Source organism: Seriola lalandi, unplaced genomic scaffold (genome assembly GCF_002814215.2).
Source record: "Seriola lalandi dorsalis isolate HSWRI2012SDOR001 ecotype SW California unplaced genomic scaffold, Sedor1 jcf7180002054971, whole genome shotgun sequence".
Lineage (NCBI taxonomy): Eukaryota > Metazoa > Chordata > Actinopteri > Carangiformes > Carangidae > Seriola > Seriola lalandi.
This window is the reverse complement of record NW_019525522.1, coordinates 987,713-1,011,934: the sequence shown is the minus strand read 5'-3', so window position 1 is coordinate 1,011,934 and position 24,222 is coordinate 987,713. Positions and strand designations below refer to the sequence as shown.

The window sequence follows — 24,222 nt, the reverse complement described above, 5'->3', positions numbered from 1 at the left end:
TGAAGTAGCAACATTTAAGCACCATATCTAGATATTTAATGTGATTAACATAATTAACAGGACTCACAGTACTCTGCAAATATAAATGAAACAGTGTACTTTAGAGGGGTATACGTTTTTATTCAAATCTTTTTTTTCTTTTTTTCTTTTTTTTTTTTTTTTACAAGTTATTAGAAACACATTATTCCTTGCTTGGAACATCTTTACGTCCGCTCTGTTGACGTCTTGCACGTACTCGTTTACCCTCCGCCATCCCATCATGCACCGCGAGGTCTGCAGTATATTATTGACAAAGAAAAAAGGCTGGGAGAAACAACAACAGGGTGGGATCACAAGCACAAATCCTGGTTTTAACACTGACGTTACACGAACCCAAGTGCTGACAACAAGGTAAAGTCCCACTCTCAGTTTTTTCTTGAAATAAAACAACTCTCCGCTCTCTTTTCTGTAATGACACTGCGCGTAGACAACGTTAAGTGGCTATCAGCTACCATCTGGGGTTTTCCTAGCCAGCTAGCGCTAGCCAACGTCTCCAGTATTTTACAGCGTTAGCATTTTACTATAGCGGTGTGTTATTACAGTGACAGAGCTAGCAAATGTGATGAAATATGAAGGTCGGCTAGAAATGAATAGTGGGCTTGATATTATTTCTCTAAATCTGTTATTATATTTATGATCAAAACATTTGCAGAAAGACCCAATTTCTTGCCTCTGTTTACGTTGTCACCTACGATTACACTGCAGTTTAAAGGCAGCTACCGTTTCTGCTTTACAGACTACCTAGATACGAATATAAAGTTGGCTGGATAACTTAACCACGAAAGAAGATGCAAAGACTGTAAAGCGACGTCTCTAAAACTTTGTTATTAATAAAGTGAATCTTTCGCGATTGTACGTGTACGTGGAGAACAATAGGATACCACGAGCCTGGTTTCCGCGAGTCCTAACGTAACCATGTAAACACTCAGAAACACGTGACCAGGCACATGGTGTTCTACTTGCTCTGTTGAACCTGACTTATTTTAACTTGACTAAGTTTCACGAATTCATTTGCTTTGGCATTTTCTCTCTGCCCTGTTTAATGTGTGACTCTAACAATTATTTTATTAATGTCCCTTGGAAGGAAAAAAAACATCCAGACCTTATAGCCCATTAAAATAGCTACATCCCGTTAAAGTTTTGCATTCAAAGTTAAATGAGTATATGTTACCATTAGCAGTTAAGTGTACTGCTGTAAAAATACCAAGTTTTAGAGTCACTGTGTTGATGAATTTGAAGTAGTTTAATATACAAGGTGTAACTGCTTCAACTACTTCTGAATAGTTTAAACCAGAGCTAGACCAATCTATCCATGTATTACAAATGCAGATATGTGAGTTATCAGTATATGTGCCGGGCAATAATTAATAAGAAGTTGAATTGCTGAAATGCCAAAGATATGTTTGAACAGGATTAGAAATGGTGCTGGCAGTGCATAGTTTAGCATTATAATACATATTATTGTTTTTAGATTTTTTAAAAACATCAAATATTGGTATTGGTATTTGCCTCAAACATCCAGTAACATTTTGGCTATAGTTCAAATGTTGGAAGTGCATCATATAAGTTTCATTGTATTTGCCACATGCAAAATATTAAGGTGCAAAACAACAGCTGTTTGATAAATAAATGAAATAACAAATGCAATTTTTCCCTATAAAATGCAGTGGAATTAAAACAGTGTGTCACAAAATGTAAATAAGTGGTATAACAGTGCCTCTTGAATAAATGTACTTTATTATTCATTATTTGTGTCTTTTCACAGTATCATGTCATGGCCCTAAGAAGCTGAGAGCGGGAAGTGCCATTTCCACCAAAAGGGAGTTTACACAGCTTGATACTTGGTAGAGAAGGGTGGGGGGCCCAGGCAGACTGTGGACGGGGAAGGGGAAGAGCTCAGCTGGAGCCAATGCAGCAGCAGCATCGACAGCCTGAGCTGGTGGAAGGAAGCCTTCCCGTGTTTGTGTTCCCCACTGAGCTTGTCTTCTACGCAGATGAGCAGACGTCTCACAAGCAGGTGCTCACCCTCTACAATCCCTATGAGTTCGCCCTCAAGTTTAAAGGTCAGTGGGCAGAAGAAAATGCAACTTATCTTGTGCTTCCATTTGGCTGTATAATTTTTTAAAGATTATTCCAGACGAGATTAATAATTTGTTTATTTTTCTTCTCGTCAGTGCTTTGCACAGCGCCAAACAAATACACTGTGGTGGATGCCACTGGAGCCGTCAAGCCACAATGTTGTGTTGACATGTGAGTTTGTTTTTTTGTGTTGAGTATTATTTTTTCATGTAGTGGTATAACATCAAAAGGATAAAATGTCTGATCTATGAGATTGTTTTTCTTGGTCAATTCCCAGCAAAGAGACTGTCTAACTTTCTGTGTCCACACAGAGTAATCAGACACAGAGATGTGCGGGCATGCCATTATGGGGTGTACGACAAGTTCCGACTGCAGGTGTCGGAGCAGAGTCAGCGGAAAGCTCTGGGTCGCAAGGAGGTGACGGCAACGCTCCGTCCCTCTGCCTCACAAGAGCCGCCCAGCCCCCGACCCCAAGATGAGGAACGCAGAATCAAAGAGCAGTTTGCAGACAGCGAGTTTTTTGAACAGACTGCATTTCAGTCAGGTAGGAAAAAGAACTGTTGTGTGGTGTTGCCACTAGATGGAGCCAAATGCTTATAAAAGTCAAATATGGGAACTTATCATTTACAGGACACATTGCATTGTTATATTTTGCCAATGAGCATAAATATCTATCTACCAAATCTATCTAAGATAAAAAGAAGATGCACTTTACAAACATAATATGATAGTATGAAACATAGCATATAATAAAGTCATAATGCACAGTTTGTAATTATGTCCTGATCCACTTTTTATCTTGTGGCAAGATAAGTAGGTGTATATTATGTGACCTTTTTCATTGATATCAGGTTTACCTGTGTGTTATTCACATTGTTGCATACATGGCTACATCTTGTTAAACAAATCAAACAAATCAAAATGAAAGCACTTTAAGCAGTAGGAAAACAATCGTGCAGGTAATCACTGTCAGGCTGTCGAGTACAAGCTAAATGCTTACAACATCTTCATTCTGTGTGTATGCTGGAACTGCAATTACCAATACACCAATGCTAAAGTGGTGAAGGACTATCACAGTTCAATTATATCACCTGCATAGTGCTGTTTGCTATTCTGAATACTTAGTCACAATTTCAAGTTTCAGAGTCATAAACCCTGTTTGACTTTTCTTTGCCATAACATTTGTTTAAGAATACTAGTCTGCTGATTTGTCTGTATATATCTTGTTTTGTCAAAATATTACTTGAAAAAAGCAGAGTTCTTTTAAATTTTCAGTTGCTCATGTGACGCATGTTGTAATGTGGGGAAGTATTGGAATACACACTAACGCATGACGGAATGCATGAATATTTTGCTCATGGGTTTCAAACAGTCAGTAATAAAACATCTAAAAGCAAAAAATCTTATCAATTGGGAGTCTGTAGTCTAATTTGTGTCACTTTAGGGGTCCTTGATGTGAGAAAGTTTGAGAACCACTGCTTTAAATCATTTGTGAAGTATTTTGAGTAATCAATCTAATTGCAGTGTATGCTTGTGTATGTGCCTGATAGAGAGCCGTCCTGTTGCTGGAGGACCCAGTCTGCTGACTGTGCTGCTTGGGCTGGTGTGTATGGCCGCCCTGATGCTCCCGACATTGGGGGAGCAAGAATCTACTGTGCCTGTCTACCTCCACTTAAGTGTTAACAAGAAACTTGTAGCTGCTTATGTTCTTGGTAAGTAAGATAACTTGCATTTTAATCTGATCCACGCTGCTATTGTTTATGAAATCACACGGTTAAATGAGTGCGTGCTGGAGTTTACAATATACTGTGCCTGTGTGTTGTTTCTTGTAATATTTTAGGTCTACTTACAATGGTCATCCTACGCACATGAAGTGCTGTGAGCTGAGAGGAGGAGGGAAAATGATCTGAAAGACTGAGAGAACATTCTCACACCAGAAGCACTTCTATGCTTCAATGTGTAGAGCTGACAGCAGGGGGACAGGGTACTTATTCACTTCACCCTGTCTCTTGAAAATACATTTTAGCATACTTATTTTCAAATCTACATATTTGTGTTAATACATACATTTACACAATACTGAACTGATGCAAACAGCGGAGACCTCTGGTGTTTAGGTCAAAGGAAAGGAGGTGTGAGAGGAGCTGTCCCTGAACACGGCCTGTGAAGAAACATGAGGCCATTCAAAGTGTTGTTTGGCCTCATATTCCCTGTGTCTGTATTTCTATTGCCATTACGTAACAGAAAGTGGTTAACTTGGTGTGAAGGAATCTACATGCAAACATGATACATGTATATAAAGCCATTAAAATTTTGTTATGGTATTCACCTGTAACCATCATTATATTGATGTTTTAAATCATTTTTAGTGTAGACTCTGAGGACTAAATGCAGTTATTTGCATGTGTGGGTACCTATCTGAATGAGTTTTTATGTTTTGCAGAAGTGAGATACTTTTACATGTCACCAAAGGAAAGCTTGTCTTTTGAAGACAATGGTTTGTTTGCCGTACTATATCAATGCTCTATCAAACATTTAATAAAGTCTCCATACATCAGTCTGGTATGTTTATAGATCAAATCAGGGTTTTTAAATCACATGTTATAGTGTTGGGTCAGGAAGGTGTAGAGTACATAACGTGACAATAAGGCTTTTGTTAGCTTTGTAATGTTGGGTACTGAAAACAATCCAGCTGCATGCTTTGGGCGCTGGGTGTTATCAGGTTTGACAACTGAAAACAATATGATTTGCCATTGCTCAGCTACCACTTGGTTTCAGAGCAGTAAATAAGGCTTAAGGATGATACTGTCTTACTGTGGATATGGGTGCATGGTTCACATTTTAAATTAGGGCTTGATTTAGTGCTCTGGTAAAAGGAAAAAAAACATAATCCTGAAATATTTAAAACAGCTACACAAACATAATAAAGAAATAATTTATTTAGTCCTGATGTCCGCTACGATGGCTATCACAAATAACACAAGCGTAGGCAAGGTGTTAGCCAGCTTGGCAGATTACAGACATACAGTATAGCATCATCTGCTAAATTCATACCCTAAATGCTTCAGAGGATGACCAAGAAAAACAAATCATCTTGGAAGTAATACCTTGTTGGCAGCAGGGCAACCCAACTGCTTTTTCCATTTTCTTATTTGTATAAAAGAAAAAAAAAAAAAAAAACATTCAGGAAATGAACTGCAGCCAAAATGTTCCTCAAATTAAAGGGCACGTCTCTATAAAATGATTTACAATCACTTCCTTTTGTACATATACATGGAAGGCTATGGAGCCATGAAGGGGTTTAGACGCAAGTTACATAGGAGATATGGACAATGGAGCCCCGACAGTGGAAAGAACAGCCAGCCTCAATATACTGTTGGATTCATTAAGAGAAAGCAGATGTAAGTGTTACGTCCGTCCTTCATTACACACAGGCTGAAACACAACAGGATTGAGTATCCTGTGCAAAAAAGCTTTTAATAAATGTAACCACAGCAGAAACAGCAGTCTCTTCACTCACAATATGATGGCGTCATTTTGTTTTTACCACACATTCCAGCAGTCAGTTGATTTGGTGTAAATGACAACACAAATGGGTCACTTTTACTGGGGACAGAAACCTATCACCATCCAATTTTTATAATAAACTTTTTTTTTTTCTATAAATAAGAACATTTTGCCAGAAAAAAAAAAAAAAAATCTCAATCATTTCTATATTTTGCTTATCTACAAAACACATCCTGACAAGAACACAGGATACAGAAGAACCGTTAGTGTTGAAAGACCACCAGCGATGACCATCTTATTTCATCCACAATTCACTGCTAGGTGCATTAATTGCTCATAGTAGGCAATTAAAGATGCAGCAAGTTATGGGGAGGGGCACGTACAAGCCAAACTGAAAAATATCACCACAGTTCACAGCCTCTCTCATAAAAATATTCAGAATATCTGCTGAAAACTTAACTTCTCTTACAGAATAACAGTAAGGAAACCTCCATAGTTGTACCCCAAAAGTAGTTACGTTCCTTTAAACAAAGAAAAGTTTAGCTGTTGAAGACCTGTGCCCACATTCACCTCACAGCCAAACTTAAACTATGTACTACATTTGACAAGGTTAATATGTACATAATTACAAACAAAGCAGGAAAACAATAAGTTAAATCTTTTCTTACAAAATCTGCAGACTGTGTACATACAAAGGCATGTGGACAGAAGTTTTCCAGCACAAAAACAGGGAAAATGTACACATCCAAATAGTCTTTTTTTTCATCCAGTGCTCATTGTCTCTCTCCAGTGAAGGGAACTGGTAGGACAGATTTGCAGGATAGCCACTTAAACACAATATCACTATGAAGCCAAGCACCATCCAAGATCCTCTACTAGCAGCTGGTGCTCACAGTGTCTTCAGTCATTCCCAGTTTCACTAGGTTTACCTCTTTAATATAAAACCTCCTCCATGGCTTTCATTTCCTTAAATTCAAACATATCTAGACCCTCCGACGTATAGCAATGAAAACAGCTGTTCAGAAGCAAACATGGACAATTAAACTAAAACCAGGCGATGGTGAAGTGGAGGGTCTGAGAAGGAAACTGGTTCCCTGGAGAGACAGGCTTTTTTTTGTGCCAGTCCTTTTTATTGTCTCTTGCCATGCCATTCTCATTTTGGAGACAAGTCCTGGAGGGAAGCGAAGGGCGAGTTGCTGGACGAAGAGGGTGACACTCCCTCCATTTTGCCTGGAGAGTCTGTGGAGGAGCTGACGCTGCTGAGGCTGCCATCCAGTAAATCCGGAGAGTGACTGAAACAAAATAAGTGCAGTTCAGCACATCTGCAGAATGTCATACTCTCTTCTGTTGTATTAGTGTCTACATCTTCAGTCTGGGGGAGAGAGCTTACCAAAATCTCACATTTGGTTTGTTTACTGTGACTCCCTGACTTCTTTACTCAAAGTCTCCAGCGTGGGTCATTACATTTAAATCCACACTTTTACACACACATCAAATCAGAACCAACTTGGTCCAATCAGTAGATGCATTCATGTTTCACATTATATTCCCACACCTTAACAGAACATGCCTGTGTAGGCCGTCACAAATGCCCGTTACTGATATTCACTACTGAGTGAGAAATACAAAGTGGAACATTTTTAACTGTAAAAAGTATATAATTCTGAAAGGGCAGATCTGTAATTATAAGAAGAAATACAGAATGTAGCTACAGTACATCTAATGCACGGTGAAGAGCACAATCTTCAATCTCCAATTATAGTTAAAAAGATGAAGATTGTACCTTTTGTAACAGTTGAAGACAGACTACTCATTAGTTTCAAAGTAATTCCCTTTACTTCATTCTCCTAAACCTGAGTAAGTTGACTGAATGACAGGAGTGTCATCATCTAAACAGTGGGATTTTGACCAATGGATCTGACAGTCTTACCAGGAACTGAGATCTGACAGATTGGAGACATCAGAGGAAAGCATGGTGGTGGTGCCCTGGAAGAGCCTCTTGGGTTGGCTCTCTGTCTCCATCTCACCTGCAAAATAAAAAAGAGGCTGACATTTAGAAAGCTTTCTTAACATAGAGTGTGGCTAATCTGAAAGGGACAGCTCCTGAGTGTTTTATTGTGATCATAATCTGATACAGTATGAACTGCAGATCTTATCAGTTAACTACCAGAGAGCCAATGCAGTCTCTCATATTTAAATTTAATAACACATTGAATGTGGTCAAATCCAAAAGAGAATCAAGTAAACTATTAGTGGAGTACAAGTACAAGGAAAAGCACCTAATTAGAATATAACATCCTAATCATTTTTGTAATAATTCTTCAACCATTAGAGGCTTATGTAGTTTTAAGGATTCAGGAGGATCCATAAAAAAGAACTTTGTCAAGCCAAACGTGGTTAATGAGCAACATGAATATCACAAATATATAGATTTTAAAGTGTCTTTCAAATCGGCTTCAACACTATAGTTACTCTGTGCAAAGGGAAAACCCCATTTACATCATACAGTCAATAGTCCTTTATTGCTTTCAGCAACCTTTAGTCTGAACATGATGCATGCGACATGTCACTTTTATCCATAAATTAAGAGGCTCTTGGTAGAATATCATCACATGAGGGTAATTATTCTCAGAGCATTTAAGATTTAAGGCATGCTGTGCATCTCACCTTTCCGTTTTATTGGCCCAAGTATGCTGGCTCTGATGCAGTTGATTGGGCTTTGACTCCGCCGGCTGAAAAACAGAAAACTCATGTTGTCAAACCAGTATATTTTGAAATGCAGCGACTATCAGTAGCCTTCAGCTACAGTTTGCACCTGTACAAAATCTGTCACCTGCAGATTTTTCATACACATAACATTATTATAGTTAACTCAGACATACCTAAAAAAATAGGTTAAGGCAAATTGCTGTAAAAAGCACAGAAACTGTATTTTTTTCTACCAAGACTGGCACAGTGAACCCCATTTTATGACAGTACAGCGAAATTACAGTCATATTGGAGCCAGCGGGTTCTAGAGTGGGCTCACAGCAAAACAGATGTTTGTAGAACAGTAAAGTAACTATTGTCTAAGTTGTTAACTCCATGAAAATTTGGTCTTCACCTGAAACGTCTTGTTGGACTGGGTATTGGGCTGGGCGTTAGGCCATTGCTGCTCACAAGGATTTGTAGTGAAGGAGAGAAACACTGCTGCTTACAAGAAAGGTAAACAAAAGACAAAATCATCAGCATTAAGACATCAAAATGTGCATGGGTGCATATTGTTGATTTCATTGGTACAGGATAAATGCAATACTCTGATTATTGTTCCTGTTATTATTTTTAATAACTTATCTTTGTCTAAGTAAGGCCAAAATGGTGTAGACAAATCCCAGTTAACAAACAGGTTATTTTTCAATCTTTTCAAGTACTGTGACATGTATAAACCATTTTTCCACAAATATGCAGTTAATTGGGAATGAATCAGATGCCAAGATGTATTTCTACACACAAATACTGATGTAGCTTGAAATACAAAAAGAAAGAGGCTGTGGCAAACTGAAAGAAACAAATTTACATAAATAAAACTCAACAGGAACAAAGTTTTGAATTGTTAATAAATTGCTTCCTGAGGGCTACTACACAGACAATCAGACTACTCAGAAAATCAGATTACCACAAACCATGAAAATGCTTTATTACATTAATTTGGTTATTCACAGCATTATCAGGTTATAGTGTGCATGTAAACATACTGATGTCAAATGTACCTTTTTTCCTATTCCTCTGGTTGGGGACGGGGCAGGCGACACAGGTACAAAGTCGATGCGCTTGGGAGACGAAGATGCCGACTTCTCCAAATCATTGTCACTCTAAGAACACAATATTACCACATACATTCATCATCTCTTGACAATCTGTGGTAATATATATAGTGAGGTAGTGCAATCATTAACAGCAAGAGTGTTGGAGTATTATACTACCAACTCAGTCTGACCTTGAGAGACTGGTGGCCCTGTTAACTCCCAAATGCTTGAAGTATTAATCTAGCATGTTTGTACATGTCCACTCTACAGAAAGAGAGAGGCCAACAAAGGCCAAGGGCCAAAACATGCAGTAGGAAAGTACAACAGTTGACTTTCAAGGATCCAGAGCAACAGAACATATCAACAACACTGACGGGGGCTTGGACAAGCTGTAATAAAGAGTGGTTTTTACCAGGCTAAGGCTTTCTTCCCAGGACTGGCTCATCTGCATGGCAGCTTGAACTTCCCTGTGTGTGTGAAAATAACAAAACAAGGAATCGTTTAAGGTTATTAGCATTTTATCGACAAGGTAATAAGGAGATCTATTCTCTTCTATCCCTTTTCCACCAACTGCACTAATACATATCTTACCGTTCATGAGCAGTTTCTCTGTTCATCACGTCTACACCCTCTTCCTGCGAGAGCACACAAAGCGGGTTGATGGTTATGAAGTCTTGGTTTACCAAGTCATCTTATCATTTCTGAATGGTATGTTTTCTCAAACAGATTTAAAATGCAATAACTAGAAACTGTTCTCACTCTTGTCACTGCAGAGCAGCAAAACTAACACTAAAAGCTAAAACTGAACCATTTTCCACTGGAAATGACATCTGGCCAGTGGATGACACTGTAATAACCAATTCTTCTGTTGGAGTCTGATACTACCAGTTGATCAACTCTGTAAGATCGACGGCCCTGTGAACTCCAAAAACTGTTACTATAGCATGTATTTTTAAACACCATCACTCCCTATGGCTTGAGAGGGGGACAGTGGTCTGACATGCTCAATTTCAAAATGAAACATTTAATATTTCAAATACAGCAGTGCCTTTTCTTACTTGTTTTATCTGATGAAGTCTGGTGCTGGGGACACGAATAGGCGATGAAGGGACCTGTAAAGAAGGATGCGAGTCCAGAGAACATTCAACACTGAATAATTTAGACACTCATTACTTGAGTAAACGTGTTTAATTAAGTATTGTACCATGTTGGGCCTGTTGACAACTGTAGTGCTATTTCTCCGGCTACGCAGGACCTCTCTCTGGAACACTTGGGAGTTATCACTGCAATGACAAATTCATAGACCAATCATGTAATGTGTTTTCTACCCTAGGACAGGGTAATGAATTTACTTCAGTATGAATGGAAAAAGGACGCCAATATCTCCAATTAAAGATGCTGCAGTAAATTATTGTAACTATATAGTAATGTAGAACCTTAAGCCATTAATCATGGGTGCACTGTTGGATCTCCTCAAGTGTCCATCGGTCTGAACTAACGAAGATGGGATTTCCAGATCCAGTTCCATCTTTTCCTGTGGCATGACTCCTGAGTTGTTCATTTTGCTAGCTAACGCTGCTTGTCACCAAGTCATGAACTCAAAATGGTTAACCAGCTCAATGATGTTACATTGTTGCTTTCCAAACTTCGCCAACTTTACATGTTTTGGAGAAACATAATCAAACAAGCAACTGAGCTGACGTGAGACAAACTAGCTAACGCGATGTAGATAACGAACAGCAACCCGCAAGGCCCTATCGTCTGTATCACTCTGGCGCTAAAGCAGCTTAGCACTGGCAATTAATCGCAACAACTTTATCTCTACAATTCTTCATATCATGGCTATATGTTCAGCCAGAAGCAGCCTGTACTAACGTTGCATGTAACGTTATCACCAACTTTCCTGATGGATGGTTAGCATGCCATGGCTACATACCGCACAATGCCCGGTAACTGTTAGCTACCGACCCGTTAGTCTGCTGGTGCAAGGCAGCAGTGGTTGTTGACTCAAACACTACTCAATTACTACTGCATGTTAGCGCCTTAAATTAGCTAACGTTAGCCAAACTAGCCAGCTAGTTACTTTGAGAACAAAATGAATGTTCGCCTCAAGTGTAACGTAGGTGACGTTAATCTAGCGACGCTGCTGTAATGTGATTATCATAACGCGAGTTTTACCTTCTAGCTAACACAGCGTACCTAGCTAATGTAAGCTAGAGATACGTTATGCTTATCACTAGCTAGTCGATCCAGCTACAGCCCAAAGCCCGGCTACCTAGCCTGATAAGCTAACTAGCTAAGTTAGCATTAACGCCAATGGCCACAATGCCATGTCCAGAGTGAGAGTCCGGGTCACCATTTCACTAAATGTTCCTGTCCATCAGCCAGAAAGCTACCACGGCTGAAACAAAAAACTAAACCGTGTCTGTTGTAAATCTAATACGCTCTATAGTCTCGTTTTTTTCGTTTCTGCAGGGCGCCGCCAAGAATGAACAGGATCCCAGATGATCACACAGAAGCTAGCTGCTAGCAGCAAACTTCACGCCCCTTTTAACGTTAGCAGACCTATCCAATCAAACTGCTTCATTTGCCGGCGTGCTCAGGCGAATTGCATCCTTTGATTCGTAGATAAACTCATCACATTCACGGTACCTGTAATGTTATGGCGGTAAAATGTCTCATCGGCAAGTTTTGCCGCAAAAAATGAGTTTGTTTTTTTACCTGGTTCTTAGACATCTTTGCCCACAGGAAACGCTGTGCAGACAACTCTCGAGAGGATTGTTCTGGAAGATTTTCAGTTCATGAGTTATTTAGATCAGCCAGGCCCTCCACTGTTCCTGTTGTCATACTGGCTACTATTAACGCCATGGTCTTCAATGTGTAATTTTTAAAGTATTGTTTTAATATTAGGCAGAGTAAAACAATCAAATGTAAGCTTTCATCAAGCTTTGACCTGCAAATCTTTGGTATTTTAATGAAATATTTTAATTAATAAAAATGACATTAATAACTCATTACTTTTATATTAAAAATTGCGATTTGAAGATTATCCAGATTCTGTCAAATAATTTAGAAATGCAGCGAAAAATTTCAAATGTGCTCATATAAGTGGACACATGAAAAGCCCAGTGTGAGGAAAAATAAACTTTGCAATCACCATTTGTTCAGAAAGAAAAATGGCCTTCAGCAGCTATTCCATTCAGTCAACTGTGTATTTTGTCTTGACTCTCACTTGATGGTGATACAGTAGACAACTTGTACTTTGTTTGTCCCTAATGGTTGACCTACTGAACAGATGGGAAGCTCAAGGTCAGATAACAAACAGCAGCAGCTTCACGATCACAGACAACCACACTAGTTCAGACTCATTTTATCTGACTCCTGGGAAGCTGGGAGCTCTGTTAGCTCCTTCACATGATACAAGGACACATACTAAAAATCACTAAATACTTTTTTTTTTTCCATTTCCCAGTTTTTACCATTGACTGCCCAGAAATGATTCCTCCATTTAAAATAGTTTGTTTTAAACTATATAAAAAGTTTTGTAGTAAAATCCACTAGTCACAGGAAGAGGTGTGAACATTTAATGGCTGGTATTGCAAAATTCAGTTTACACTGGCTTACAGTGATGGCACCATTGAATGAGAGTGTACAACATAGTTGAAATTTAAAAAAAAAAAAAGGTGGTTATGTCTGATTCAGTGACAGGTAGATACAGTTTAAGTTTTTCAAACTTCAGTCAAGCTATAGATTGAACATTTCCCCATCCTTAAACTCTACATATTTTCTGACATAAAAAAGGGATTGATGTCTTTTATGTGAAATTAAATGTTTTGGTCAAACAAAGATTTCATTAACACTCATAAATAAGATGATCTTTCATCTTCAGCATAACAATGTGTTAATTAGGGACAGCAGCCAACATGTGTGTTACTTTACACCAAATGTTAAGAAAATGTTCTCACACAACAAAGCAACATAGAAAAGTGTTTTGTCCCAAAATATACAAAGAAAATGTAAAATCATCTTCAAGAGTGCCTATATTGATAGTTCCAGGTAAAAGTACAATTACAATAAAAGAAATACATTACAAAATAGGAGGTTGTCAATTGTTGGAAATCTTATGATAGCACAACAATTATGATTTTTCTACCTAAAGTTAGCAGCAGTGCTTTGAATAAATACACCATCACTTAAAAAAATAATTAATGTGTGTGTGGGCAAAGATGCATTATTCTAATTTCAGGCAAAACTGGGCTCCATGCTGTTCTGACCAGTGTTGGTTCTATCTAAGGCAATCAATTTCATCTATAGTTGAATATTGTGTGTGTGTGTGTGTGTGTGGTGGCTAAAACAGGAAATGCAACTGTCAGGATTATCACCATAATCAGTGTATCCATATCCTCAGGGACCCTGAGCAGGCAGAGTATTTTTTTATGACACAAACATGAAGTAATAAAATATAAAATGATCCGCAAAAGGAAAAGGTATAACCATACATTAAAAATTCTTATGAAGTTCTTCATGCCTTGTACTTCTCCTTCCCTGTTTCACTAATGACGCAGATATGCTGAAACAGAAAACGATCCATGAGTATTGCTGCATACTGTTGATTTACATTTGTTTAGATGGTCTTAGCCTGGTTAGACCTAACATGAACACACAGACACAAACTGTACAAATTCTAATAACCATGGATTTATAAGCTTCTTTACTCCTTTTGCTTCTTTATCCATCACAAATACTTACATTTAGATCTCTGAAGTACTCGTTGTAGTCTAGCGCGTATCCCACCACAAATTTGTCGGGGACCTCGAATCCCACAACTGCAAAGAAAATAGGCAAATTATTGACTATTGTATAATCTTTGTGGTGGTAAACTAATGACAATGAAATGAGCAAAAGCCTCATTCAAAAGCACCAATATACAGTGTAACATATAGTATATTCCACTAACTATAAAATTTAACAAAAACACATTTATTGACTTAAACTTACAGTCTGGTCGGTAGCCCACACTTCTTGGTGTTCTTTTCACCAACAAACTGTGGACACAAACCAGGTTGATTATTTACCTTTATACTTTATGGCTGCATGAAATGAGGCAGCTGATTGCAGTTATGAAGTATTCAGAAAAAAAAACATGATCACATGATTCCTCTTGTTTCACAAAATACAGTAGTCTTTATTTGACAGGAAGTTGTTAAGAGATTTAATTACCTTGCTACTTTAACCATTTTGGGATTGTACTGTTTGAGGAGCTGCAGTAATGTCTTCATCGTCTTCCCTGTGTCAATTATATCCTTGAAACCCAGTGTGAGAGAAGTGCATGTTAGTAGTCTTGCAATTCAAAACTTCCTACTTTAATACAGAAGAAAAAAACAGTACATACCTCCACGATCAAGACATTCTGTATAAAGAGACAAGAAATATTGTTATTCTGGTGAAAAACATGGACTGAACACATTTCATCTATATATGTGATTAAACAATGGCAGTGGTAGGGAGTGGAACACAGGGGATTTCTGCCAAATGCCCAACATAGAGTTATTAGCAGCTGACTATAGAAACTATATATACTAGATTAGAGCATTGGATTTGCTTGAGTGTAGCATAGCTATCGTCATTATTAATCACCATCATAATTTTTTGATAATTCTAATTAACAAAGTTGTTTCCAAATTATTAATCAGTTCATTTAAAATGTCTGTTCATGTTGGAAATAGTGGCAACGTTAGACAGAATGGAAAACAAGAGCAGTAAAACGTGTTTCTTGTTTCAAGTTCATTAATTTTAAGTTAATATTATTATTAGTAATATTCAGTCAGAGTGTCAACAAGGATTGTTTTAGTCATAATAATGCTGCCCTCCATACTTCTCACCTTTCCCGTCAATGTAGACAAGTCATCTCCACCAATAACTTTGATTTCACCTGTCGACTGGTCATTCTGTAAAGACAAGCATGTGAGGACGACAAGAAAATGTTGCAGACTTCACATTATAACAGGTGCACAAAGTGTATCAAGGAACAAACATGTATCAAACATGTATGAACTACACAAAGATGGTGGCGAGATGTGTTGCAGATTGTATAATATGGTAGTTGTATATGTATCAAAATATAAAGCACTTTAGATAAAAGCGCAATGTAAAATGCAGCCATTTTCCCCAATGCGCAACTCCATATAGTCATGTAACGGTCATGGATGGAAACATTGGTTAAAATTTTCACTACATTTGGATGGAAATCTGACTATTGACACTTAGCACATATGCTTAAAGTATTTCAGTCCTTACAAAAGCACTTACAAAGCTGCTTCTTTACTAATTTAAATCTTGCATTTTTACATTCATTGCATCTCTGTCTTTCCTGCCTTTGATGGCACATTGCTAAACTTCTTAGCACCACCAAATGTTGATCAGTGGAGAAGCGTATAATTTTTGGCAAGAATGTGTCCTGCATCACCCGTGTGCTCATACACATGTATGTGCATCCTCGTCTAAATCTCACAAAATACAAATAACATGGGGAAAGGCTTGTAAAAAAAGAATTGCTATATAATGGCACTAATGGTCAAAAACACCATAGGGTACTTTTAAGTGCACAAAGCTGTTTTGTTTTTTTATAAATGTCTGGCTGTCTTTTTTTATTTTGCATACTTTATATTTGTAGCAGTGTATTGTGACTTGTAATGCTTTTTGTTTTATCACCTGCCTGGATGTAAATTAGCATTTTTGTACAATCTGGCATGTTTACATTGTGTATTATGTACTGATGTTCATTAACATGTATTGTCCCTATCAAACAAATAAATACATTTAAAAAATCTTTTCAAATAAAAAAAGAATAGAAAGTGACTGCAATGATTTTGAAAAAAAAAAAAATCAACAATAATACATTACATCTTAATACAAAAAGAAATACAAAGAGAAAAACTGATCAGTTACATAGTAGCTCTTGAGACGAATGAAGTCCACTGTCATTGGGATGGAGCGGTCACTGTTCCTGTTCAGAGCCTTGATGTAGTCCAGCAGGTCTGCAAAGAACTTGTACCCCCCTTTGAGCACACAGAGGGCCACAATGTGGTGCCCTCCCATTTCCTTCATGATCTCTCTGGCCAGTCTCTCTGTCCTGGGGTCACGTGGGGTGGGGGGTGGTTGGGTTGGGGGTGTTAGACAGAGATAGAGATAGAGATAGAGTGAGAGTGAGAGAGAGAGGGGCAGAGAGGGGTTCGTCAGCCCAGTTTTCTGCTACAGTCAGCAGTAGTTTCCATTTCCTCTCTGTTTGTGTCAGCAGACATAGCTGTTATTTCTAAACACTCCCAAGTATAATAACCACACAGATCCGGTTAACAGAAGTTACCAAAACACCAAAAGGCTGTCTGCATTAATCATTAAATAACAAATCTGCACATGGAAATAAAAAAGCAACTGAGGTACAAGTTCAACAGACAGCTGATGTTTTCTTGACAGTTATAGGCTTTTTTTCCAAACCACTGAGAAAAACATAATCATAATCAGATCTACTAAAAGTTTAAATGGTGTTGGACTTTGTTGTTGTTAAGATTAGGAAAACCCACAGGGTTGGGTGTTGAGATAGACCAGTCAACCAATCATTGAGAACACCCACTTTATATTTGACCCTGACAATTCATTCCATTTTCACCACACTGCTAGGAGCCTCTAAAATGCTGCAACCCACCTGTCCAAGATGAGTCCATGGGGTATGTAGACCCTCTCCAGGTCTGCAGCATAGTGCTTTGGTATGCAGAAAAGGTCCAGGTCGTACCCCTGCTCCTCATCACTGATCTGAAAAAAAAACATGACACAAAGGGGTTAAAAAAATCTCAGAGGCATTACCTTACATGGCATTCACCTGATACAGGGCAGTACGAGGGGAAGGGGATAGGGTCAGTGGTGGTCTACTTTCCCCACTGACTCCCTCCATACATTTCTCTGCCTCAATAGATTTTCTGCCACAAAACACAAACTCAGAGGACAATGCCTGATTCTGTACAGCAAGCTACCAGATTCCCCCCTCGCCCTACACTGAGGCAGCTGTCTGTGGCAGTAAACACTAACTTCTAGAAAGAGGATTCCTTTAATTGTACTTACTTAGTCATGATTAAAGAAGATCTCTTCTAAGTAAACACTTTGTCCAAACAGTCAAAAATTGGCATCTGAGATGTCTTTTCAGAAATGTCTATACAATGCATAGTCTGTAAATCGTTGGTGTATTTTATATATTTTGTAAAATCAAATTGTAAAATCAAATTTCCTGCTCTAGCTCAAACTGCATGCCACATGAACTCAGACAGCATAACTTGTATCATGTGACAGTGAGAAGCCGGTGCAGAGCTCGAGGTGCTGTGGGAATAATGCGAGTGACCATAGGCAGATTCACAGTATTTATCTTCCCAAGTCAACAAAATCCTGTTGCTTTACTAAACAGCGGACTGCAAAGCGCCCATCCCCACGTCACATGTGGTTGAACTAGAATAAAGCGCTTCACCTTCTGCCTGCTGAAATGATTAAAAAAGAGGTCCATCTGTTTGGACTACATCCATTCACTTACAAATAATAATGACTGAAGCCAAGCAGATGTCCTCATGGTCACATGATCTTAAGTGTTGAGCATTTTACACTGTTACTCACAGGCTTGTCGGCTGTTTCAGCAATGAAATTAGAAAGAAAAACATGACAAACAACTCAATGAATTTGTCTGAGGTCAATGGGAGGCCGACCTTGAAGTTTGTGCTAACAAAGTCCATGTTTGGCAACCCTACTCTGTGCAGCTAATTTAATTTTAAATGTTGCACAGGAGGCAGGATCCACCACTTCTCTTTTAGCAAAACGTGCATTTAGTTTCATTATCTGTCAGCCAGTGGGTCTGCCAGTCTGCTGACTTAATGACACAATAACTGGCTTGTAAATGTCCCAGATATCCTGGAAAATGGAGCATTGGTCATTTATTTACTTATTCCAGCATAAAGGCCATCGTTGGCTCATCAGTTTATCTATGTGCTTTCCTTCAAACTGAAATAACAGAGTGGCAAGAAAAAGTAAGCAAACCCTTTGAAGGCTTACCCCTATTAATGTATATAATTGTCCTGAAATATGGTTAGATCTTCATCCAAGTTACAACTATAAACACACACTTTTTATTTTAACAAATACCACACAAATCATTTTGTTGTTTTTGTCCATATTGAAAACACCATTCAAACATTCACAGTGTCGGCTAATGGCATTAACAAAAGCTAATTGGAGTTATTGGTGCTGGTTAACATCTCTGTTCATGAGTCGACCATACACAGTTCATGGTGCATGGTTGCATGGAGCATGGCGTCCTGCAACAGACACTACAGGGGAAGCTGGTGCTCTCCAAAAGAACATTGCTGCACCCCTGGAGTTTGTCAAAGAGCAGCTGGACACTGCACAACACTACACTGGTTTTACGCACTGATGAGACTAAGGTTGAATTGTTTTGGAAGAACATTTGGCACTGTGTACAGTATGGTGTAAAAAAGGGCAGTGCATATCAACATGAAAACATCATCCTTAAGGTGAAGAAAGGTGGAGGGAGCATCATGATTTGGGGCTTTGCTGCCTCTGGGCCTGGACAGCTTGACATCATCGAGGGGAAAATGAACTTTTACCGAGGTACTGTATCTTACAGGATAATGTCAGGGTGGATGTTTACCTGCTGAAGCTCAAGAGAAGCTGGGTGATGCAGCAGGACAATGATCCTAAACATAAAAGTAAATTTACTACAGAATCACTTCAAACAAAGAAAATCCTCTTTCTGGAGAGGCCCAGGCAGAGCCCGGACCACAACCCAACAGAGATGCTGTGGAATGACCTGGAAAGAGCTGCTTACACCAGACATCCTGAGAATATGTCTGAGCTGATGCATTTCTGGCCCAAAATTCCTCCTGAACACTGTGCAGGTCCAATCAGCAGATATTGGATGTGCTTGTTTGAGGTTATTGCTGCCAACGGAGGTTGGACCACTTATTAAATCCAAGGGTTCACTTACTTTTTAGACCAGCACTGTGAATGTTTAACGGGTGTGTTCAATAAATACACAGAAGATCATAATCATTTGTTTGATATTAGCTTAGGGACACTGTGTTTGTTTACATTTGTGACATAGATGACGATCACATCACAATTCATGACCAATTAAAGCAGAAAACCAGGTAATTCCAAAGGGTTCACATATTTTTTCTTGCCACTGTACATACAGTGGGGTCTAGGGGGGTCAAGTCTGAGAGCATTTCCCCTCAAATTTACCTGAAATTCCTGTTCAGCTTGTAACAACTTTCACAAAAAGTTCAAATGGAAAAGAACAGAGATAACAAGGAGACTTTCTTTAAAAGGTGGAAAGATATCGATCTGTGGAGTCAGCTGTACAACATGAGTTAGCTTGTAACCATGAATGTCTAATTTGAACTTGCTTGTAGCACCAAGATAAGCCCTGCTCATCTTTGATGCCATTTCCTGATATTGTTAACCTCACTAAATGTTACTGATACACCAGCAAGGGCTGTTTATTTGATTCCCTCTCTCTCTGAAACACAACTACTGTCAACAATCAATCAGCTCTTTTCCAGATAGGTTTGAAATCTATGGTACTTATCATTTCTCCCAGTGAGACCTAAAGACACTAAACCCTGTGTGTTTTGTTTTGGACACAATGTACTACTGGATAGACAAGAATTTTCCCCTTGAAGGCAAATTTACATTTTCCCATACACTCATCTTGTTGTGTTCAAATATAACTAATGTTTGGACAGAGGTCTAAAGGCAACAGGTAATAAGTTATACACAAAACCGTTATGCTTAGCACTGTTAGTGTTTGTTACCCATACTGAAGAAGACAGGCTCTAACACGCCCCCTTGTTTGCAGCTCGTCCGTGTCTTGCTGCGTAAGTGTATAAACGTGTAATAATGCCAATATATAAAGTACAACCTGCAGTTAGACGCACAAACCTGCACACAAGGATTGATTGTCTCCAAAGTGTCTCCTGCGTCACATACGCAAAGCGTGGAGAGCGCGTGCTTTTCAAAGCCGCAGGCCACTCAAATCATTATTTACAAATTAAAACTCGTTACCAAGGTGAGCACCCAGGCAACACATACAGATGATTCGCCATTAACGTAAACAGTAGATCGCAGATTTTATATCAAACGCAGTACATGCGTGTACGGGGTGTTACTCAAGGGGCATGTAGAGGTAACCTCCGACCACCTTCTGTGTCTTAATTTAATTCCGGTTGATGGTAGGAACTTACCACAACACAGGAACTGCTGGATGTCGCCATTCGGCCGTTCGGTCTTATGAAGCCTACCGTGGACTTCAGATCGAGAAGACTACGACGTGATCTCAGGTCAGTTTGGCAGACTTCTCAACCTTGTGACAACGGCACACACATGGAAGCAGATAGCTTCGTTGCTAGAAGAGGTTGCTTGTGCCTTTTCTTCTTCTTTGGTGTCGGTGGTTGGCTTAAAGCAGCTTATTGGCGCGTTACCGCCACACAGGAAGCAGAGCCAGAGGTCTGTCGGGCGAATCAAATGAGCAGGACCGGGTTAGCCCCGCCCACCGTGGGGTCGGAGGAGCTCGAGCTTTGAGCGAGACAAGTTGTCAACACCTAACTACGGTGCAAAGTGACAAGAGGGTAAAACTCAGAAATACAGAATAAAATACAGGTATTAAGAAAAAAATATCTCATTGTCGTCTTTATCTCCTCTCTTTGTACAGATGTGGATATAGGTTAGTTGTTTAGTAGCACACATACCCATAGGCCAGACAAGTGAAGTGCACCACATGATCTTGACCTTGGACAGAACTACTGATTACCGTTTCAGGGCAGGATGATCAGTTGATTATACAGTTTGCAATGCTATACTGTAAAATAAAATAATCATTATTTTCATTACAGAGATTAACTGACATATTGGTTTGTAAAATGACTGATTTATAATGAATGATGTAATACAATTATTAAAATAATTCTAGGGCAAAAGCTGAAAATCCTCCCACTTGAGAAGATGGAACCATGACATTTTTGGCATTTTGGCATGAAAAATGACCAATAGACTACTTGCCATTAATTTTCAGTCAGTCCACTAATCAATTAATCAACCTGTTATTTCAGCACTAATTGTAGATACTGCTATATTACCAGTTAAAAGTTTGGACACACTCTGGTACATTAGGTAGTTTAATCTATAACAAAAAAATCATATTTTATGAGCTCTTCATATGTTTTGATGCAAAATCTTCATTTGTATGGTAACTAGTAACTACAGTTGTGAAATAACTGTAATGTAGACATATCCTTTAAAGTGGCATGAAAAGATAATACTCAGGTACTTCAGATTTGTACTTAAGTACAGTTATTGACTGAACATAACTTAGCTGCACTACTCCACCACAGTTGAGGACAGTAATGTACAGGGGTTTTATTTGCTGATTCCAGTAAAGATTCAATATATTAAAATCTGACAACCCTTAAGCCAAGAAAATAAATGAATCAGGATTCAGTATTTCTCTACAAGAAATGTATTCCTCGCTTTATAGAGAAAATTTTAAACAGTAGACTTAGACCTTCATTTTGGGAATTGTTTGCAGAAACTATAGTGAACAGTTGGTTGGATAAAATATTAAAATCTTTCCTTTTGGTGTCTGATCCGACTGTTATGAGGAGGTTGGAATGTGTGCTTTGGACTTTGCACCTCATTATATTAAAGTCATAGAAAGTTACTAACATCATATAGTAATGTTACACTGACATTTGCTATTAAAGTAAACTCCCATGCCACAAGTTAGTTCAAACAAACAGCCAACTTACTCTTTAAACCAAAAATGATGATGCCACACTTTTTGAAGTTTGTCCACTAAAACTGAATTAAGTGAGTTTTGAAATTGCATTCAGAAGTTTAAGTGTTAAAGAATATGTTCACATTTTTTCATGACTCCTGTTCTTAAATGGCCTGAGGAGATGTCTTCCTGACAATATAAGTGATAAGGGACACAAACTAAAGTTGCTGTTTTGTAAAACTTCACTCCAGAGTTCAGTCAAAGCCAAACTGAAGCTTCAGCTGCCTCAGTTAGACAAATCAACTGAGCACCACAGTTAGAGTTAGTGTCTTTTAAGTACAAAATTTCCTACTTGAGTGTGCAGCATTCTTTTAATGTGGGAGTTAGTGGTGCCAAACACGACCAGCAACATCCTGTCTCCTCTGCATCACCATCTCTCTCTTCCCTTATTTCCTGTCATATTGTCTTCACAGCATGAAGACTCTTCATTTTGTCCCCATCTTTTACACAAGTTGAGTTGTCAAGTGATCTTTTTACAGCCAAGAGGAACGATTACAGCTTCAATAAATCTACCAGTGATGGTTTGAGTATTGTATCAAGGTAGGTTTGGAAAAATGTCAACCTGAGACCAAAAAAGGCCACCATCATGGCTATTTATTGCTGTATTATTCACTGTCTGAAGAGCAGCTCCATAGTTTATATTATATTCCACAGCACATGCTAATACTAAGGTGATTTGGATGCGTAGTGTGTTCACACTGGAGGCACCAAAAGTAAAATAGTATGCTGCTGATGTTCACTATTGTCCCACAATACAATTCATAAAGGAAATGGAGAAGATACTCACAGCTGCAAAATATTAAAACAAATTGCAGATGGTGGAGAAACAGAAACAGATGAAAAATGATCCTGGAAAACCCCAAAATGAGTATTAAGTATTTGCAAATACACACTGCTTTCTCTTTGTGGGATTAAACTGGAGGTGGCTCTCTACAGTTGGTTTCTGATGTTTGTCAGCACACATATTGCATCATCTCCTCTTAGTACTTTAGTCTGGTCTAACTGCAATCAGTGTACTTTGATCATTGGTATAAGGTTATGTATGCGATAGGTCTTTTTCATGGAAGGCATTTTGACATAACACAGTAGGAAAAGCACAGGTGTAATTAATATAACTAATTACAGTTGAATTTCATTTAGCTGCTTCGGTTTCAGGGTCCTGGTGTTGTTCAAGAAGATTCACTGTCACACTGTCAGGGCACCTGAACGGGACTGATCCATTGTTATTATTATTATTATTATTATTATTATTATTATCCAGATGTTATTACTAACACCTGTGTTTTTCTTACAAAGTTAAAATGTCTGCTGTGAAATAAACCTATTATGTAATTGCTGCACTGCATAACACAAAAACTAAGCTGTGCAACACTGTAAGAACATCATGCCAACTTTGTTGTACTGTAATTATCTCCCCTTTTATGTATTAGTGTATTTCATTATTAAATGGACATGCACAGTGTTTTGAAGAATTGCATTGAAAACATGAGGAAATCTCCAGGTTTACCAATTAAAGCTAAGCTCACCATTTTTAATACCCACAACATCTTATTGGATTACCAAAGGCTTTAATATAAATGTTATAGCTTATATAGTCATGATTTGACTCGTATCATACTACACTAAGGCTTTACTATAAACTACTATTTTATATACTTTATATATTTTGAAATACTATTTAAATACAATTTTTATTTTTGCAGAACCAACGTTCCAGATGGAAGTGTGAGGCGGACGCATGTATGGAGAGTGTATGGCTGAGGTAATCTTGCATAACAACGTGATCTGAAACGTCATGACCTTGAAGCCAGTGTGACATTCCTCACTCTTCAAACCTCTTCAACAACCTGTGACCTGCCATCAGTGCTGCTTTCTGTTTTGAGTAATCTATGGACACACATTCAAATAAAAGACTCAGTAAAAGTG

General features: G+C 38.4%; 3 protein-coding genes and 2 non-coding genes across 6 annotated transcripts; 1 reads left to right on the top strand and 4 right to left on the bottom strand.

Moving 5' to 3' along the window:
• Positions 1–236: 236 nt before the first annotated feature.
• On the top strand, positions 237–4,675 carry mospd1 (motile sperm domain containing 1). The gene is made up of 6 exons (XM_023395944.2): positions 237–390; positions 1,805–2,102; positions 2,214–2,289; positions 2,430–2,662; positions 3,669–3,830; positions 3,959–4,675. The coding sequence occupies exons 2-6, from the start codon at positions 1,949–1,951 to the stop codon at positions 3,988–3,990; spliced, it is 657 nt and encodes a 218-aa protein (XP_023251712.1). The 5' UTR covers positions 237–390; positions 1,805–1,948; the 3' UTR covers positions 3,991–4,675.
• A 364-nt stretch (positions 4,676–5,039) lies between these two features.
• pabir2 (PABIR family member 2) lies at positions 5,040–11,954 on the bottom strand. Its single transcript, XM_023395941.2, has 10 exons — positions 10,847–11,954; positions 10,615–10,693; positions 10,469–10,522; positions 10,002–10,045; positions 9,823–9,877; positions 9,375–9,476; positions 8,729–8,814; positions 8,293–8,357; positions 7,556–7,652; positions 5,040–6,917 (listed from the first exon to the last, which is right to left on the bottom strand). Exons 1-10 carry the CDS (start codon positions 10,969–10,971, stop codon positions 6,779–6,781), a joined length of 846 nt encoding a protein of 281 aa, XP_023251709.1. The 5' UTR covers positions 10,972–11,954; the 3' UTR covers positions 5,040–6,778.
• Positions 9,566–9,721, bottom strand: LOC111646522 (small nucleolar RNA U109). Its single transcript, XR_002759965.1, has one exon. It is a non-coding gene; the product is annotated as a small nucleolar RNA U109 (small nucleolar RNA).
• Positions 10,274–10,416, bottom strand: LOC111646523 (small nucleolar RNA U109). Its single transcript, XR_002759966.1, has one exon. It is a non-coding gene; the product is annotated as a small nucleolar RNA U109 (small nucleolar RNA).
• Positions 11,955–13,795: 1,841 nt separating the features above from the next.
• Positions 13,796–23,489, bottom strand: hprt1 (hypoxanthine phosphoribosyltransferase 1). 2 transcript variants are annotated; one of them, XM_023396004.2, is made up of 10 exons: positions 23,084–23,489; positions 20,708–21,068; positions 17,113–17,219; positions 16,359–16,542; positions 15,293–15,358; positions 14,803–14,820; positions 14,631–14,713; positions 14,409–14,455; positions 14,160–14,236; positions 13,796–13,980 (listed from the first exon to the last, which is right to left on the bottom strand). In XM_023396004.2, exons 2-10 carry the CDS (start codon positions 20,735–20,737, stop codon positions 13,933–13,935), a joined length of 660 nt encoding a protein of 219 aa, XP_023251772.1. In that variant the 5' UTR covers positions 20,738–21,068; positions 23,084–23,489; the 3' UTR covers positions 13,796–13,932. The 2 variants fall into 2 exon arrangements, with proteins under 2 accessions (XP_023251772.1, XP_087027108.1); XM_087170982.1 differs by lacking the exons at positions 20,708–21,068; positions 23,084–23,489 and adding an exon at positions 17,986–20,653.
• Between the last annotated feature and the right edge of the window lie 733 nt (positions 23,490–24,222).

Coding starts and splice junctions, on each gene's coding strand:
- mospd1 (XM_023395944.2), top strand. CDS start 1,949: ATGCAGCAGCAGCATCGACAGCCTGAGCTGGTGGAAGGAAGCCTTCCC. Junction 2,663..3,668: donor ACAGACTGCATTTCAGTCAG/GTAGGAAAAAGA, acceptor TGTGCCTGATAG/AGAGCCGTCCTGTTGCTGGA. Junction 3,831..3,958: donor TGTAGCTGCTTATGTTCTTG/GTAAGTAAGATA, acceptor GTAATATTTTAG/GTCTACTTACAATGGTCATC.
- pabir2 (XM_023395941.2), bottom strand. CDS start 10,971: ATGAACAACTCAGGAGTCATGCCACAGGAAAAGATGGAACTGGATCTG. Junction 10,046..10,468: donor GACTTCATCAGATAAAACAA/GTAAGAAAAGGC, acceptor GTGCTCTCGCAG/GAAGAGGGTGTAGACGTGAT. Junction 8,815..9,374: donor CCAGAGGAATAGGAAAAAAG/GTACATTTGACA, acceptor TCTTGTAAGCAG/CAGTGTTTCTCTCCTTCACT.
- hprt1 (XM_087170982.1), bottom strand. CDS start 18,021: ATGAGGACATCTGCTTGGCTTCAGTCATTATTATTT. Junction 14,456..14,630: donor AAAATGGTTAAAGTAGCAAG/GTAATTAAATCT, acceptor TTGTGTCCACAG/TTTGTTGGTGAAAAGAACAC. Junction 13,981..14,159: donor AGTACTTCAGAGATCTAAAT/GTAAGTATTTGT, acceptor TTTCTGTTTCAG/CATATCTGCGTCATTAGTGA.